At 37.9% G+C, this 19,539-nt stretch overlaps 1 protein-coding gene across 5 annotated transcripts in view; it reads right to left on the reverse strand.

Moving 5' to 3' along the window:
* ADGRB3 (adhesion G protein-coupled receptor B3) overlaps positions 1-19,539 on the reverse strand; it is a 724,811-nt gene that overhangs the window by 2,064 nt on the left and 703,208 nt on the right. For all 5 annotated transcript variants that reach the window (XM_080665754.1, XM_080665753.1, XM_080665751.1 and 2 more), the window contains one exon: positions 11,475-11,579. In XM_080665754.1, the coding sequence (XP_080521880.1) occupies positions 11,475-11,579 (105 nt within the window). The remainder of the gene's footprint in view (positions 1-11,474; positions 11,580-19,539) is intronic.

A 19,539-nucleotide genomic window follows, 5' to 3' on the forward strand; every position in this document is an offset into this window, starting at 1 on the left:
AGTTTGAAGTTTTGTAAATCACCCCTTTTTTCTCCCTCCTTTCTTCCAACCAATATTTATCAGCTGCTCTGTGCTGGGCATCATATTAGGCATTAGGGAGAATAAGGTGATCAATCAAATATGAAAAAGCAGCATGATACATGCAGGTCCAAATTCCACTTGCTCCATTTTATATGAATGTGACCTTGAGCAATTTACTCAGTTTCTCTGAACCTCAACGTGAACATTTGTAAAACAGAGATAAGCTTTGTATTGTGGGCGAAAGGAGTTAGCAAAATGTGCAGCTCATTGCCTACTTTGTGGGGTTGCAAAAATGAAAAGTGGAGCCGCCTAGTATAACACCTGGTATTTAAGAAATGCTCACACTATAGTAATCATACTTATGAAGATACTTACAGTTAAATGGAGGTGTATGTATATATATATATCTACGATCCAGGAACTGTGCTGTGGGAGTTCAGAGGAGGGTGGAGAGATGGCTTATTTTTGTGGAAAGCACATAACCTTTTCTGAAGAGAGTGACATTAGGGCTGGCTAAGAAGGATAGGTTTGGTCATGAAGACACATGTGGAGCTGGAGGTTGGATGGTTGAACAGTTATGCATGCTATGAAGTAAAAATCCAGAGAGCATGGAGATGAGACAACTATGAGAACAATGAGCAATTTATTTTAGTTGGATTAAAAAGGAATAGCGGGGAAAAAAACCCAAAACAGGCAGAGGTGAATAAGGGCTTTGTATGCCAGGCTAGTAAATTTGTAATTTATGTTGTAGGCGATGGGGAATGGTTAAACGTTTGGGGGCAGTACAGTGACCTGAATCATCCGTCATCAATTGAGATGTTCACTGGTGTGAATTATGCCAAATCAAGCCACAGGGTAGATTTATCTCTTAGGCAAGCGCTGTGTCTAAACAAGCTTTCTGGGAAGCTAGTTTAACAGAAAGTTCGATCTTAAAAGAATTTTTGGAATAATGGCGGCGGAATAGACAGACGTGTTCTGAGCCTTGTCCCGGAGCAGAAAGAAAGAACAGCTGAGGGACGCACAAGGAGTGTTTGTTGGCTGGTTGGGAGACAGCTGAATTCCAGAAGGAGGTGGGGGACTGCTGAACGGGGTTCCCCTGACCTGGCAGCACCAACTGCGGCTGGGTCCCCTCCCGGAGCTGCGGGCTTGGACGCGGAGTCTGCGCCATCTTGATCCGGAAAGTGGAGCTTATCTGAAGCCTGAGAATCCACAACTGCGGCACCCCAGGAACAGCTGCGAGCCCCAGAACAACGCTCCCCAACTGGCGCAAGCACACGGGTTCAGAGGAGCTCTACACTCCACCACGGAAAGGTCAGATTTCGCCTGGGATAAGGTGAGGTCTCTGGTCCCGGCGGGAGAGAGGAACGCGCGTTTTGCGGGAGCTGGAGGACCAGGGAAGTCTGTGCCTAGAAAAATCCGTGGCTGTAGGGGCTGGCGTGATCTGTGATTGTGGAAAGGGGTCCTCAGAGCTGCTAAGAGAAGGGCACTCTAAAAAGCAACCCATTTTGATCTGAAGTGCAGGGACACCCTAAGAATTTCAGGCTGTCCAGACTTACGCGCAGCCCGTGCGCTCCCTTTGTGCCTGGGTTTACTCGCAGTCCTGGAGTTCGCACACTTGGGCTTTTTCCTCTTGAAATTCTTGCTTCTGATTACTAAGCCCAATACATAGAATCACCCAGTTGGGGACACCCTGGGAGACTGCAGGGGAAAGTTGTTTTTCTGGAACCTGGGGATCGGAGCGGGGAGTGACCATCAGAGAGTCAGCTCTGAGGCAGACCACGCCCACAGGCCGGTGGCGAGTGCCACAGGGAAAGAAGGCTCTAACACTGCCTAGAGAGGCCATAGATAGACCCGGAAGTCAATCCAGAAACACTGCCACCCAGGGGCTGAATCACAAATTGACTCTTGCGTAATCAAAAATAAAGGAATACGAGAAATTAAGACACACCGCCTGCTTAAAATCAGGACTGGCTTACAACACCGAAGAGCAGTGGATCGCAGGGAACTGCAATACTGTCTGGACTGAGAAACAGGCGTGCCAAACAGAAAAACAGAGGAAGTGAATGACCTTCACTACTTCACATTTTATTTTTACCTTTTATTTTTTTATTTTTTTATTTTTTTTTATTTTCATTTTTTGCATCTTTTAATCAAGAAACTTTTTTTTCTTTTTTCATCACTTGATTTTACCTTTTTAATGATTACATTTTTATTTTCAATCCGTATTATTACTACTGCTATTTTATCTTTTTTTCTTTTTAAAGTGTCATTTTATTTTCTCTTCATTTTATTTTGGGATTAGGGTTCTACATTCTATTTTTTATCTTTCCTTTAGCATTGTTTTACTCTATCTCAACTCTACCTTTAGGCCATCACTCTCTTCCTAACCTCCCCCTTTTCAGTGTCCTGTTTGTCTTACCCTTTTACTGCTTTAGATTTTCCCTATTCTTTCTGTTTACCCCTTGTTAAAATTTCACCCTACTTACATATCTAATCTCTAATCCCCTGCTCCAAGTCCACATACACCTCTCCCTTCGCTGTCTGAGCTATCCATAAACTTGTCCTTCTCTCTGTCCTTTTGTTGTTGTTTGCTTGAATGTAGATTATATCCAATTTTTATGCTGTTTTTGTGAGATTGTTTTGCTTATTCTTCTTTTGTTTATTTTTTTGTTTGTTTTGTGCTTCAGCTTTCCCTTGCCTCAATCCATATTAGTTGGTGTTGTAGTTTGTATTAATCCCCAGGCACTTGTTGCTGGCATTTGCTGGGATTAGTGATTGTTCTATTGGAGTTTTATCCCCAATATATATAGTCTGTTCCCCTTTCTCTCTTAGTCACTTTCTTGTCTCTCTTACTTTTTTTTTTTCTCTTTACTTTCCCTTTTCCCAATTTCATTTTCACACTCCTTTTTTCTTTTTTTCTTTCTTTCTTTTTTCCTCTTCTTCTTTCTCTCCTATCACCTAATTTGCCTTTCTCTGGTGGTCACCTTTATTGGAGGTTATTAATATCGTGAATACATTCCTGTTCAGTGCCTTGTGAGTTGTACCTGGTAGTGCTGTATTTTGTGCCTTTAAATCAACCCAGGAGAGAGAGAACTACATAACCAGACACCCAGAGAAGAGAGACCATGGGGAGACAAAGAAGCAGCCCGCATATGAAAGAAAAGCAGGCATCACCAGAAAAGGAAGTAAACGAAATGGAGGCAAGCAACCTTCCAGAAAAAGAATTCAGAGAAATGGTCATAAGGTGGCTGAAAAGAATGGAAGACAAATTCGACAATATGAGCAAGAACCAAGAGGAAATGAAGAAGAACCAAGAAGAAATGAAAAATGACATCGCTGCTGTAAAGAACTCAATAGAAAGCATCAAGAGTAGACTAGAAGAAGCAGAGGACCGCATCAGTGAGCTAGAAGACAAGATGGAAAAAAATACCCAAGAAAAGCAACTTCTAGAAAAAAAAATTAAAAGGCAGGAGGAGAGTCTAAGGGAACTTTGGGACAACACGAAACAAAACAACATCCGCATAATAGGGGTTCCAGAAGGAAAGGAAGCTGAGCAAGGAATAGAAAACCTCTTTGAAGAAATAATGACAGAAAATTTCCCAGATATAGGGAAGAAAAAACCCACACAAATCCAAGAAGCTCACAGAGTCCCAAGCAAAATGAACCCCAAAAGACCGACGCCAAGGCACATTATAATTAAATTGGCAAACACCAACGACAAAGTAAGAATCTTAAAAGCAGCAAGAGAGAGACAGAAAGTTACATACAAAGGAACCCCCATCAGACTAGCAACTGATTTCTCAACAGAAACTCATCAGGCCAGAAGGGAATGGAATGAAATATACAAAGTCATGCAAAGGAAGGGGCTGAATCCAAGAATACTGTACCCAGCAAGGCTGTCAATCAAAATTGAAGGTGAAATCAGGAGCTTCACAGACAAAAAAGGACTAAGGGAATTTATTACCACCAAACCAGCAATGCAAGAAATGCTAAAGGGTCTACTGTAAAAAAAAAAAAAAAAAAGAAAGAAAGAAACAGGAAGCGAAGAAGTAACACAGGGGTAAAGAATAGGAATGGCGACAAATAAGTACCTATCAATAATAACTTTAAATGTAAATGGATTAAATGCCCCAATCAAAAGACATAGGGTAACAGATTGGATAAGAAAACACGACCCATATATCTGCTGTCTACAAGAAACCCACCTCAGAAAAAAAGACGCACACAGACTGAGGGTGAAGGGATGGAAAAAGGTTTTCCAGGCAAATGGAACTGAAAAAAAAGCTGGGGTAGCAATACTTATTTCTGACAAATTAGATCTCAAACTGAAGGACATAACAAGAGATAAGGAAGGCCATTTCATAATACTAAAGGGAGCAATCCAACAAGAAGAAATAACTCTGGTAAACATATATGCACCCAATACAGGAGCACCCAAATACATAAAAAAACTCCTGGAGGATATTAAGGGAGACATTGACAGCAATACAATCATAGTAGGAGACTTTAATACCCCACTATCACCATTGGACAAATCCTCTAAACAAAACATCAGCAAAGAAACATCAATCCTAAATGACTCACTAGACCAGATGGAATTAATTGACATCTTCAGAACATTTCACCCCAAAGCCACAGAATATACATTCTTCTCAAGCGCACATGGGTCATTTTCAAAGATAGACCATATGTTGGGACATAGGCAAAGTCTCTTCAAATTCAAGAAGATAGAAATCATATCAAGCATCTTCTCAGACCACAGTGGCATAAAACTGGAAATCAACTACAATAAAAACAACCCAAAGAAATCAAACACATGGAGACTAAACAGCATGCTATTAAACCATGACTGGGTTACCAGAGAGATCAAAGAAGAAATAAAAAACATCATGACAACAAATGACAATGAAAACACTACAATCCAAAATCTATGGGACACAGCGAAAGCAGTCTTGAGAGGGAAGTTCATAGCTCTACAAGCCTACTGCAAAAAACAAGAAACAGGGGTAATAAATTACCTAACCCAACAACTCAAAGAGTTAGAAAAAGAGCAACAAGAAAAGCCCAGTGTAAGCAGAAGGAAGGAAATAATAAAGATCAGAGCACAGATAAACGACATAGAGACCAAAGAAACAATACAAAAGATCAACAAAACCAAGAGCTGGTTCTTTGAAAGGATAAACAAGATTGATGAACCTCTAGCCAGGCTCACCAAGAAGCAAAGGGAGAGGACCCAAATAAACAAGATCAGAAATGAAAGAGGTGAAATAACAACAGATCCCGCCGAAATACAAAGGATTGTTAAAAAATACTACGAACAACTCTATTCCAACAAACTGGACAACCTGGAGGAAATGGACATATTCCTAGAAAAATATAACCTTCCAAAACTCAATCAGGAAGAATCTAAACAGCTCAACATGCCAGTAACTATGGAAGAAATTGAAGCAGTCATCAAAGAGCTTCCGGCAAACAAAAGCCCGGGGCCAGACGGCTTCACAGGAGAGTTCTACCAAACATTCAAGGAAGAACTAAAACCTATCCTCCTCAGACTATTCCAAAAAATTCAAGAGGAAGGAACACTTCCCAGCTCCTTCTATGAAGCCAGCATCACCCTAATACCAAAACCAGATAAAGACAACACAATGAAGGAGAATTACAGGCCAATATCCCTCATGAATGTAGATGCCAAAATCCTCAATAAAATTCTAGCAAATAGGATCCAGCAGTACATCAGAAAGATCATACACCATGACCAAGTAGGATTTATCCCAGGAATGCAAGGATGGTTCAATATCCGCAAATCAATAAATGTGATACATCACATAAACAAATTGAGAGATAAAAATCACATAGTCATATCAATTGATGCAGAAAAAGCATTTGACAAAATCCAACACCCTTTCTTGATAAAAACTCTCAACAAGGTGGGAATAGAAGGATCATACCTCAACATCATAAAAGCTATATATGATAAACCCACAGCTAACATCATACTCAATGGGCAAAAACTAAAACCATTTCCCCTAAGAACAGGAACAAGACAGGGATGCCCACTCTCACCACTCCTGTTTGACATAGTACTGGAAGTATTAGCCACTGCAATTAGACAAGAAGAAGAAATAAAAGGCATCCAAATTGGAAAAGAAGAAGTAAAGCTGTCCTTATTTGCAGATGACATGATATTGTACATAAAAAACCCGAAAGACTCCATCAAAAAACTAACAGACTTAATAAATGAATTCGGCAATGTAGCAGGATACAAAATTAACACCAAGAAATCTATGGCATTTCTATACACCAACAATGAACTTACAGAAAGAGAGACTAAAAAAGCAATCCCATTTACCATCGCACCAAAAAAATTAAGATACTTAGGAATAAACCTAACCAAGGAGGTAAAAGACCTATATGCGGAAAACTACAGGACACTGAAAAAAGAGATAGAGGAAGATGTAAACAGATGGAAGAACATACCATGTTCATGGATTGGTAGAATCAACATCATTAAAATGTCCATACTACCCAAAGCAATCTATAGATTCAATGCACTCCCCATTAAAATACCAACGGCGTATTTCACAGACCTAGAAAGAACTCTCCAAAAATTCATCTGGAATAAAAAAAGACCCCGAATAGCCACAGCAATCCTGAGAAAGAAGAATAAAGTAGGAGGGATCTCAATACCAGATTTCAAGCTGTATTACAAAGCCACTGTCATCAAAACAGCCTGGTACTGGCACAAGAACAGACATATAGATCAATGGAACAGAATAGAGAATCCAGATATCGACCCAAACCAATATGCGCATTTAATATTTGACAAAGGAGGCATGAGCATACAATGGAGTCAAGACAGTCTCTTTAATAAATGGTGTTGGGAAAATTGGACAGATACATGCAAAAAAATGAAACTAGATCACCAACTTACACCATACACAAAAATAAACTCAAAATGGGTACAGGACTTAAATATAAGACGGGAAACCATAAAAATACTAGAGGAATCCACAGGCAGCAAAATCTCAGACATATGCCAAAAGAACTTTTTCAGTGATACTGCCCCTAGGGCAATGGAAGCCAAACAGAAAATAAACAAATGGGACTACATCAAAATAAAAAGCTTTTGCACAGCAAAAGAAACCATCAACAAAACAACAAGAAACCCCACTGTATGGGAGAACATATTTGCAAATGGTATCACTGATAAAGGTTTAATTTCCAACATCTACAGGCAGCTTATACAACTTAATAAAAGGAAGATAAATGATCCAATAAAAAAATGGGCAACGGACCTAAATAGAAGCTTTTCGAAAGAAGACAGAAGGAAGGCCAAGAGACACATGAAAACATGCTCAAAGTCACTAATTATCCGAGAGATGCAAATCAAAACAACAATGCGATACCATCTCACACCTGTCAGAATGGCTATCATCAACAAATCAACAAACGACAAGTGTTGGCGAGGATGCGGAGAAAAAGGAACCCTCGTGCACTGCTGGTGGGAATGCAGACTGGTGCAGCCACTGTGGAGAACAGTATGGAGTTTCCTCAAAAAACTGAAAATGGAACTCCCATTTGACCCAGTAATCCCACTCCTAGGAATATATCCTAAGAAACCAGAAACACCAATCAGAAAGGATATATGCACCCCTATGTTCATAGCAGCACAATTTACAATAGCTAAGATTTGGAAACAGCCTAAATGCCCATCAGCAGATGACTGGATCAGAAAACTATGGTACATCTACACAATGGAATACTATGCTGCCGTAAAAAAGAAGGAATTACTACCATTTGTAGGCACTTGGATGGAATTAGAGAACATTATGCTAAGTGAAATAAGCCAGTCAATGAAAGAAAAATACCACATGATCCCACTCATTTGGGGATAATGAAAAACATTATAAACTGATGAACAAAAAGATAGTTACAGAGGCAGTAAAGCATCAAACAGACTGTCAAATTACAGTGGTAAGGTTAGGGAGAGGTGGGGGAAATAAGAGATCAACTGAAGGACTTATATGCATGTATATAAGAGTAACCAACGGATGCAAAACATTGGGGGGGTGAGGGCATATATGGGAGTGGGGTGGGGGTGGGGGGCAATGATAAGATATGTACACATATAATACCTTAATAAAAATTTGAAAAAAAAAAAACAAACAAAAAAAAAAAACAAAAAAAAAACCTAAAAAAAAAAAAAAATAAATAAAAAATAAAAAAAAAAAAATAAAATAAAAATAAAAATGAAAAAAAAAAAAAAAAAAAAAAAAAAAAAAAAAAGAATTTTTGGTATGTGAAGTGTGAGTTTGTTTGCTTTGAAACTAGGAGTTTTATTATGTTTGGAACAGGTATGATTTTCCTTTTATATTTTGAAGATCAAGCACCATGGATACATGAACTAATATGGCCAATTTTAAACTCTGTCAGAATGTAGATTCTAATTTCAAAGAGTATTATTGCCAGTACATGAGTGATTAACTTTCTAAGAGGTTCTATTAGTGAGTAATAAACTAAGGTTGGCTTTCATGTTCATCTCCTCTGGCATCCCAGCCGCAGTGTGGTTCTCACCATTGTTCACAAATGTGTAGACAACCTTTAGGCAGAGGCCCCATGCTTCTTTAGTGCTGAAGAGTTACTGCACCCAGCAATCAGAGAAGGACAGGATCTGCAGGGAGGGAGGAGGTCTGGTAGTCAAGGGCAGGTGCCTACAAACTACTGATCTTCCTGTATGGTTGAGTGTGACAAGAGTGGAGCCTACACTCATATGGAAAGGTGTAACATTTTCAGTGGTTCAAGTGAATGAATGATAAACTGTGGAACAGCCCAAAGAGATCATTGAATTTGACAGAACTACAGGGCCAGGGCAGGCTTCAATGGAGGCCTGAATCTTATAAGATTTAATCAGAGTTAGTATAACTTCTTAAATTTTTGCAGCTGTTTTTTTTTTATTTTAGCTAAAGTACAGAACAGAAGATGCAGTCAAAATGCAACATGGGTGGAAAAGGCCTAATCGATTATATACTCAATATAAGCCAATATGCATGGAAGCTTCCAAAAATGCTAATTTGGTCTTAGGGTTGTATAAACAGAAATAGAATGTTAGCTGAACACGAGAATTCAGAGCGACCCCAAACACAGCAGAGCTGTCTGTTTCCCATAACTCATGGGTCCAGGGACAGGCTAGCTGTCACTTGCGGTTAAGCCCCTTCCTTCTACCAATATTGGAGACAAAGTGAGAAGGGATATGTTTATTCTATATTCTAAAAGCAAAAATTTGGAGAGTCTCCTTGGTGGAAAAGAGATCTTGATGGAGACTAGTTTGGGGTAGACATCCAAAGTAAAAGAGTTCTTTTAACACCACCTTTTCTTTGTAGTGTGATTTAAATTTTGTCCAGCCTGGAAGCAGGGAAAGGAACTAAATGGTCTTTTGCTTTGCCTTTGATTTCCAAAATTCTACATAATTACCATAATTTGCAGAGCTAGGCAGGTGTTTTGAGGTAGTCGCAAAAAAAAAAAAAATACTTTATCAAGATTTTTGTTTTGAAAATGTCTTTCTCTACCCAATTGTGCAGTTTTTCATTAGCAATATGCCACTATGAATTATATAACTAAATTAATGATAATGGGCCCACTCACATACATGCTCATTATTAATCAAAACTGAATGAAAAACATTTTTTGTGCTCTGAGATATTTAGGACAATAGTTAAGCAGCAATGACAATGCTATCCTCCCTACTCCTACCTCCCAGATGATAAATATTTATAAATCTTTTTTAGAAAAGACATGCTACTATAGAAATGTGGTATAATTAGTAGACTGTTTTGGTTGTCAGGAAACTGAGATACAGATATTCGTGTCATTAATGATTTAATAGCCAGAGCATTCCACAAGGGGAAATTACAATCATATTATAGCAGCTAGCCAGCTGTATCTGTTGCATAACCCTTTCAGGTTTATAAGCATAACTCTCTCCTTTTAGTTTAAACAAATAAAGTTTCTTCAATTTATTTCAATGTTAGCTTTCAATATTCCAAAATGAGTAGCTAATGTGTTTGGGTCTAATCTCAATAATGCAATTCTCATTTGTCTGCTAACTAAAAATTGACAGCTTAATATTTGGAGATGAGAGAGAACTACTCATTACATTGAAGTATCTTCTACATGTCTAGCTTTGTGATGGTGATCTCACATAATGCACGATTCCTCGTATAATGAGGAAAATAGGTAGATATATACATAAACTATTTACAGAACAGAGCCGAAGTGTATAGTATTTCTTATACCCATCATTTAATAAACACAGGTTGAACTATTATAGACATGCAATAAATCAAGAACAGCACTTTATTGATAACTTACCATGACCAGGACTATACTAGTACTGAGAGGAACACAAGAAAAACATAAACATAAAGATACATAAATTCTTCTTCTTCAAAAGTTAATGTTACTGATTGGAAAGCTGGGACTAAGACTCATGACACATATACAATAGTCACTAAAGTTTGAGGTGATCAAACCCCATGTACCTTAGGGCAATAGATAGATAGATACTCAAAATCCCAGATGATGGGAGGAGGTCCATCCATGGACTGCAGAGGTTCAGGAAAAGGAAGAACACCATATTGGAGTGAAGAGGAGTGTCAAGGAGCAATCCCAGCTCTCTTTCTTACAGCTGCGTCTTAGCTTCTGACCCTCACAAGTGCCCTACCCGCTTTGGAAAGTGCTATGAGGCACGGAGGAAACACATATTACTGTTTTCTATGCTCAATTTAAGAGAAATTGGAACTTTAGGAACCTGAGCCACGCAACTTGCTCAGGATCAGATAGTTCTTGGTGAGCTTCTTACTAGTATACTGATTTCTAGACTCACAAATAATTATGCAGCTTCCATAGAGCTCTGACTGTGCCATGCATGTAGTAACCACAAAATATCATTTTATTTGATGAAGTCAGATGTTAGGATTGTAGTAGTGGGAATGAATGAGGAGAGAATAGTTACATCAGCAGTCAAAGCCCTCAGTGTTGATGTGTATCCCAAATCTCCTAGAAATAAAACAGACCACTCTGATTTCAGGTAACATTTTATAACCTTAAAGTGCCGGCCTTCAAAAAAAATGGAAAAATTTAATTATCTGTATATTAGTTAATTTTTAACTCTGATAAAAATGCCAGGTGAAGCTAAAATATTTTGATATATTACTAATTTCAATTAAAACTTATAAATGAGAGCATCTGAAATATGAATAAAAATGCTTCAAGATTCTGTCATTCCTAATTTGCCTCTTAGCACATTCCAAAGTACATTTTTGGGGGGTTATTTTTCTCTACAGATCCAAATCTTGTTCCCAAGACAAACAGGAGCTCCTGGAGGGCAGGGATAATAGCAAATGGGACACATTATTAGCATGGCATCAAGTACTGATGAAGCAAAACATACTCACCATACTGCTTGTATTTGGTATATCCCGAAATCTGTCCAAAGTTTGAAATTTCTGATTTAGCTCCTGAAACAGTTCCATATGCCTCTTCCTTGTATGCATGACCTTCTGCAAAAGACAACAGGATGGTTCTCATTTCTAATTTGATTAATGCATTAGAAAAAGAAATTTAATAGATTTGCCTTAATAAGGGAAATTAAGTTTGGCAGGAACCAGGAGGTCCCAAAAGGTATTAAAGATGCAAATGAGTTCCACCAAATCCTTGTCTTCTAGTCAGCACTTCTTGAACATAAAAAATTGGCTTTTTCTTCTACTTACAAGATTACCAAAAAATAGGTTTCTCTTATGGGTGCATTAAAAATGTAGCAGTCATTCCTGTGTAGGATTTTCATCATTTAGAGTTAAAACTGTTTTACAAAAATTGTTACATTGTTAAAAAAAAAAACAAAACAACACAAAAAACTTGGACTTGTAAAGTACCCGAGTCTCTCAATGTTTGCTATGGGAAATATTACTTTTTAATGTTTTATTTCTATAAACACTAAAATCCTAGCTGACTGCACTAAAGGGGGAACAGAATCCCAGGCCCTGCCATTTAAGACTGATTCAAAGCACTGAAGTGTCTGAAAAAATAGGTAAGATCTAAAATCTTATACTTTCCATGTGAATACTGATAGAGCTTTGCACAAAGAAAATCTGACCCATAGGTTTCATATATGTATTCATGAGATGGTACTGAATCTTAACAATTAGGATTCCGAGCATAAATTGTGTGGTTGAAGAGTTCCTAAAATCACAGACACAAATATATATTGATACTCTTCATCTCTGGTTGTAGTCTTTTCTCCCAACTTCACATTAACTGAACAAATAGAGTCATAAATAAAAATGACCTTGGGTTAAGTAACATGGGCTGAATCTTCTATCACAGAGCATTTAAAAGAGCACACATAAAGAAGAGTAATATAATAAATTCCCTATATTTAAAAGTGTTATTTTAAAGGAGAAAATACCTTTCTCAATTTTGATTTTTACAAGTTAAAAATACAGTATTTTGGTGATTCTCTAAGTTGTGTCTTCATGTTTGTGCAAGATTTTATAGTATTTTTAAGCATGTGTTTCATAACTTACCATTTCCTCATGTGTATTGCATAGGTATATTATATTCATGCCTACCTATAATTTGAACTTTTTGTCTGTTGTTTTAATTACCAAATATTTTCAAAAGTAAGGATTTGTTTTGAAAAAGAAATATATCGTTAGGGGAAGATCTATAATGCCCAGTTAGTTGGAGTGGCATCCCATAGACCAAAAAGGTGGCAGGTTCCAATCCTGGTTGGGACAACTGATGTTTCTCTCTTCCTCTCCCTTACTCTCTCTCTCTAAAATCAATAAAAACATATCCTTGGGTGAGGATTTTTTTAAAAAGCCTTATTCTCTTTTATGTCAACTTTAATGTTCTATATTTAATGGATCTGTGTTTAGGCAATACTTTGTTTAGCTAATTTCTTCTCTTTTTATTAGCCTACTTTTATTTCAGATAATTCTGCTATTTCAAGTCTTGCTACAACTACATTATTTTCATCTCTACTCCTCTTAGCTCTAGGAACTGTTATTGACAAATCAGGTAGTTGAGGATGAGAACATGGCAACATTACTCATTATGGGGACATGAAACATAGCAAGCAATTATAGAGCAATTAACTTCCCATCAGTTTTGGGGAGAGTACAGGAAACAGATTTGCAGTATTTACAGGGAAACACCAGGCAAACATAATTTGACTAGTGATGGCTGATAGAGATTTATAAGAGGGAGGATTTGCATAAGCAACTCCATAGAGGGATTCTGAGGACCACGTAGCTGGTAAACATATTGCAGTACATTCTATCCTAGGGGAGACAGATATTCCCATTCATTATCAGGTCCTGAGACACTGATTAAAATATGGATTTGTGGACAAGAAATACCTTTTTTGAAAAGTATAGTAATCAGTATACTGATGATTGGTTCTAATTTACAAATAGAATTTTTCATGATCATGAATCTTAGTATGTAGCTATTTTCTGCTAAGGTGTAGTAGTAGTGATGCCACGCAACTGACATTTCTCTAAAGGTGTTTCATTCTGTCAGCTAATACACCACATGTTGTTCTAGAAATCTAGATGCTGCGGTAACAATGGTGTGCAAAACCTGGCAGAGTTCCTGCCCTCTTATAGCCTGAGATACAATGAAGGACATAGGTATTAATCACATAACTCAAATACATGTTAAATTAGAGCTGTGATAAGGAAAACAAACGGCAGGGTTATGAGAGTGATAGGGGAATTTGCTGAGAAATGCAAGTGAGGTAGATTCCTATATTTTAATGTATTCATATTTAAGTGGAAAATTCTTAAATCAGTTCTCCCTATATATTGTCTGTTCCCTTTCTTTTGTTTTCTGAAATTCAGAGAATTTGTGGTATAATTTTTATCTTATACCTAAATTCCCTTCCCTCAATGAGATTGTCCTTTCCCAGAGACAAGGAACTCATTGTCTTCTAAGATAGTTGATATTATTAGCACAGCACTTCCGTTTTAAGGTGGGCATATGATTTCGTGCAGTTTTCTTTTATCTTTCACCTCATGAGGATTGTCACTTTGCATTGGGGAACTAGCTATACTTTCCCATGCTATTGAAAATGTGAATCAAGACCCCTACTGTTCCCTGGCCAAGAGGTGAATTTTTTTCATATCCCTCCAACAAAGTTCTCTTTTGTTTGTTAAAGACACTCTGTCTCTCGCAACCAAATATTTCTATTAGATAAAGCATGTTTAATGATTCAAAGGCTCAAATATATATCATAGAAATGAGGATACATTAGCTGACTGGAGTGTTTCTAGTCATATTCTGACTGAATGGGCAGCACCTGATTCTGAATTGAGTGGATTTTGAGAAACTGGATTGCTTAGAATATACTCAAAATATATGTGGTAGACACCAATGTTATATAACCAAAAAGCATTTTGCAATGTTCTACACAGGTTCATGAGAGCTCCTCTGAATATTAAAGCTCAAGGACTCAAATTAATGTAGAAACAAACAAATGGATGTTGCAATCTGGGGCCTTTCCTACCAAAAAACAGTAATTGAAAATATATCTTCATGCCAGATAATCATTTTAATTTGAAATTCCCACTTTGGTGCAGTCAGAAATCACCATAGCAATGATGGCCTAGTCGCAGGGGTGGGCAAACTTTTTTACTCGAGGGCCACAATGGGTCCTTAAACTGGACCGGAGGGCCGGAACAAAAGCATGGATGGAGTGTTTGTGTGAACTAATATAAATTCAAAGTAAAGGAGCGGAGGGGAGAGCAAGAGAACCGGATAGAACAGCCGGATCCGGCCCGCGGGCCGTAGTTTGCCCACGGCTGGGTACCACTGACAGAAGTACCACATTGGAACTGCTAATCCACAGCTCATGTATCTGTCATGGGCATGATTCCTTCCTGTTCACAAAAATGTATCTTTCAGTTTTTTAGTGGGGAAATTTCCCAAGAAAGCTGGCAGCATAGAAAATATTGGAGAGTTTCTAACTCAGCAATGTTTGAGGATAAAAACTTAGCTGTGGTTTTAACAAGTAATAAGTTTGCCCTTATTTACTTCTCAGAATAATTATTTATTTATAGCACTCATGCTTTTGATGGTTTTAACCACCCAATGAGAATTTTGCATGTTTATAAATTTTATTGGTCCATTTTAATGGCTATTTTGTGTGGTTTGTTTTTTTTCACTAATCTTAGGGTTTGTTTATCTTTTTCTTTTATGACTCATCCTGTGTCCCAAAGAAATTGGCTTCTGTGAAAAACTCAATTTAGAACTCAGTTTTCTAAAACTTTGTAATGATGAAATTGTAACTCATATGGATCTTCTACTTAAATACATATATTTTAATTGGCAATATATAAAAAATTCACACTCCTTCAGTTACAATACCTGTCAGCTATTAAAGGCATCTCTAGTAATAAAGATAAAGGATTGGTAATGCTCCCTTGCACTCAAATTATCACTGAACATTTTTTGAAGCTGTGTATGAACCTATACCCTAACTGCACAAAAAATACTATCTCATGAAAGGTTTGTGCTTCTTTGCAGCCTTTTAATTGTTGATATCAGAGAAAACTGTAAAGCACTTTCATGGAATTTGTTCTTTAAAAAAACATCATGATGTAAACAATCTGTCTATCTTGAGCATCTACTATATCCCAGGTAATCTCCTATATTAAATACTAGGGTTATGTCAAATCTAAGAACTCTAGGTCTGGACAAACTTGGATTTAGATCTCATTCCATCACTTTCAAGTTGTGTGGTCTGAGGCACAAAATCCAATCATACTTTAGCCCCAGTTTTAGTAGTCAGAATAACCTTGCAGGGTTGTTTTGAAGGTTTAAAAAAGGATATAAGTCACTTATCAGTGGAGACCCAGATAAGAGCCACTTAACACGTTAAGCGCCCAGCCTGTTTTGTCTTCAGGACGGAAAGTATAGTGTCAGTCACCGGTGATGGACATGGCGCTTAAGCAATGTAGCCATTATTGTCTTTCTTAATCCTCACAATGACCCTGGGTGGTAGCAGTCCTCATCTCATTTCACTCATTAGGGGACTGAAGCTCAAGAGGATCAGTCAAGCTCTCAGGCTCACACAGGTGGTGAGAGAGCTGAAATTCATTCTATTCCACAGTCGGTTTTCTGTGCATGCTGCTATCTTAGATGTATCCCAGAGATGCAAGGAGCACCCTCCTTTGGACTACTCAAGTCTGTGATTATGCCCACTCAGATGGAAAAGGAGATGAAACAATCTAGGATGGGTTAGCTGCTTTTTATTGGGAGCCCATAAACTCTGTGGATATTGATCACCTGCAACTATCCCGCAGGTCTGCATTAATCTTTTGAAAGGTTGGTCTCCATATCTTCTCTCTGAACACCTTCTGGGCAGTGACTTAGTATCCCTGACACCTAGCACAGTGTTTGGCATTCAGCAGGTGATGGATAAGTGTGTATGGGATAAATTAAATGAATGAGATGGCATGGGCATATTGACTAGGGAAGATGCCTGTAACAGGGAGGGCCATCATAAATCTGGCCTTCTTTCCTATTGAAGAGGTTTCCCCACTGGAAGGAAGACTCTTTTCCTTTGCCCCAGGCAGGAACCCTGCCTTCTTCTCCTTCTCATCCTACTGTTCTCCCATATTTTCCTTACCAGTGGCTCATAAAGGACCTGTAGGAAGGTTTGATAAAAGTAGTTTAGAGGTTCTCTCTTCTAAATTCAAAAATTGAATTATAGAGTTGGGATTTCTTTAAGTCTGAATTACACAGGATAAGATAGGTATTACTATATTCAGACTTTTACCAACAGAAAAAGTTGGATAATTTTCTGACTATAAACTTTAGATTATGGGGCCTGGAACTCATGTGCTGATAGGAATTAGAAACCACTTTGCCTGAATTAACTTTACCAGCCTTAGGAATTTATACACTTCTATTGCCACTGTCCATATTTACTGTTCTAAACCTATGACTATTTTTATTCTTTACTGCTTTGCATATAAGGCTTCCATCCAGAGTGGCTGTTAATACTAGTCTGAAATGAATGTCAAAACTCTTGTTATGGAAGCAACACACATTGCAGAAATTTAGCTTGATTTTAGCGAGACAGGAAGGGAGAGGGATAGAGAGATAGAAATATCTATCAAATGCCTCCTGTACAACCCCTACTAGGGATCGAGCCTGCAACCTGGGCATGTGCCCTGACCTGGAATCTAACCAATGACCTCTGGGTTCATGGGTCAACACTCAACCACTAAGTTAGCAGGATCTTAGCTTTATTTTTAAAGCTGGTTGGGAACAGAATGTTTTATGTACCTTTCCTTGGCCAGAGTCCCAATGTAGCCACTTGAACTGCCTCACATAGTATCACTGGTTTCAAGTATGTTTCTATTTGAATAAATAGCACCCAGGGCTAAAAGAAACTAGACATAAGGGTCTGAAAAACTGAATATATATATATATATATATATACACACACACACACATAATATATATACATATATATTTTGTCACTGTCACTCAACAGTATACTTGGCTACAAATAATTTTGCAGCAGTTTAAATTTAGTAATATAGAAGAGATAGATGTAACGTGGTACTGCACTGCTCAAACCCTTCCTTGGGGATGTGCACTGATCGCCTAACAGTGCATTTACTGCTGGGGGTCGGGTCAGGGACAAAGCAGGGAGGGGCCTAGATGTTTCTTAGGATTCATATGCTTTAATTTAGAAATTAACATAAAATGTATCTTCTATGTCAGCAATTTTCAATCAGTGTGACAAAAGAACTTTTAAAACATGAAATATGTAATTAAAACATGAAATATGTAATATCTGACTAGTAAGTCAGGAGCACTAACCGCTTTTCCCTTAGATTGTCAAATAAAAAAATGACAACAGCCAACACATTAGCCATCCAGTATGAACAAATCCAATCAGCAAAAAATATATTTTTTGGTATGCCGCATTTAGTTTATGTCACGAGATGAAAAAAAATTGAAAACCTCTATTTTATGCCATAGTTTCCCTGTCTTCATAGTGATCTAAAATAACAAAATAATGTTTTATCTTACTTGACTATGTTTCCCCAAGATCTGTTAGGCCATGGTTAATATAGATCTGTGCTGCCTTGTGCCTTCTGCTTACCTTTACCTCATTCCAGTTTGAAAAGCAAAAGGGGTACGTGATGTGTGAAATTCTAAGGTGTTTTTAAGAGCCTGCATGGTTCCCCTAGAAGAATATGACAAGGTTTATTGCCATATTTGGAAGAGAAAATAAATAATTAGCATGGAATGGAAAACAATGTCCATTATAGTTTCAGAATGGATGTTTATACTTATATTACTAAGAATTATTTGAGCTTCATCCTCAACCCATACAGAAAATTTAAACTACTTGCCTAATATTTCTGATTTAACACTGTTAGCCATCTTATTCCTATAGTATTAAATGCAACTCATCCTAACGAGGTGCCTTCTTAATTTCCCTGGATCTGTTGATGGTACTAGAAACCCAGGCTCAGGCCTGCAAAGTCAAGGACAAATTCCATAGATCTTAACTCTACCCACCTACCCATCCCCTTCTTATCCTATCACTTCTAGGAAATGGACCTTCATTATTTCTTACCTGGACTAGTTACTTTCTAATTTGTATTTCAACTTTCACATTCACCCTATTCCAACCTATCCTTCCTATTACTGCCATATTAATCTTTCCAAGACCAGATCATAGAAAATCATGCCTCACTAAAAAACAAAATAAAACAGAGAAGCCCTAGCAGCTTTTAGTAACAAACCAGGTAAAATTTCCTCTCTTGGGGTATAAGTTCTTTGCAATATGGTTACTAAATTACCTCCTCTGTCTATTCTTTTTTTGCATAGGTTCCAAGTGACATATAACTTGCTTCTTGTTTCTTGAGCATGTCATCACACCTTAGCCAACTTCTACCTGCCATTCACCTCCTTGAGTTACATATGATGTGGATATCTTTGAGGTGTCGCCTCCATAGTTGTCAATCCATATACTGGTCTCTGCCTCAGTTTAGATACAGTGTTGGTTAACTGTTGTTTTTGTTAATCGTCATCCAAGGATATTTTTCATTGATTTTTAGGGAGAGTGGAAGAGAGAGGGAAAGACGGAGAGAAACATCGATGTGAGAGAGACACATCCATTGGTTGCCTCCTGCATGCGCCCCAACCAGGGCCTAGCCCAAGGAGGAGCCTGCAACCAAGGTACATGCCCTTGACCGGAATCGAACCTGGGACCCTTTGGCCCTTAGGCCAACACTCTATCCATTGAGCCAAACTGGCTAGCGTGGTTAACTTTTTATTAAAGCAAAAAGTTATTGAATGTTCGCTATATTACAAATCTCTGCTTGGAGCTGGGAATACAGATCCAATAAGAGGTTTGGTCACAGAATATCAGTGTGGTATTTTCTGTATGTTTTCCAGGAAGCAAGAACCAGTGTTCTACCATTTTATGAC

The sequence above is a fragment of the Plecotus auritus genome (assembly GCF_963455305.1).
Source record: "Plecotus auritus genome assembly, chromosome: 4".
In the NCBI taxonomy this organism is placed as follows: Eukaryota; Metazoa; Chordata; class Mammalia; order Chiroptera; family Vespertilionidae; genus Plecotus; species Plecotus auritus.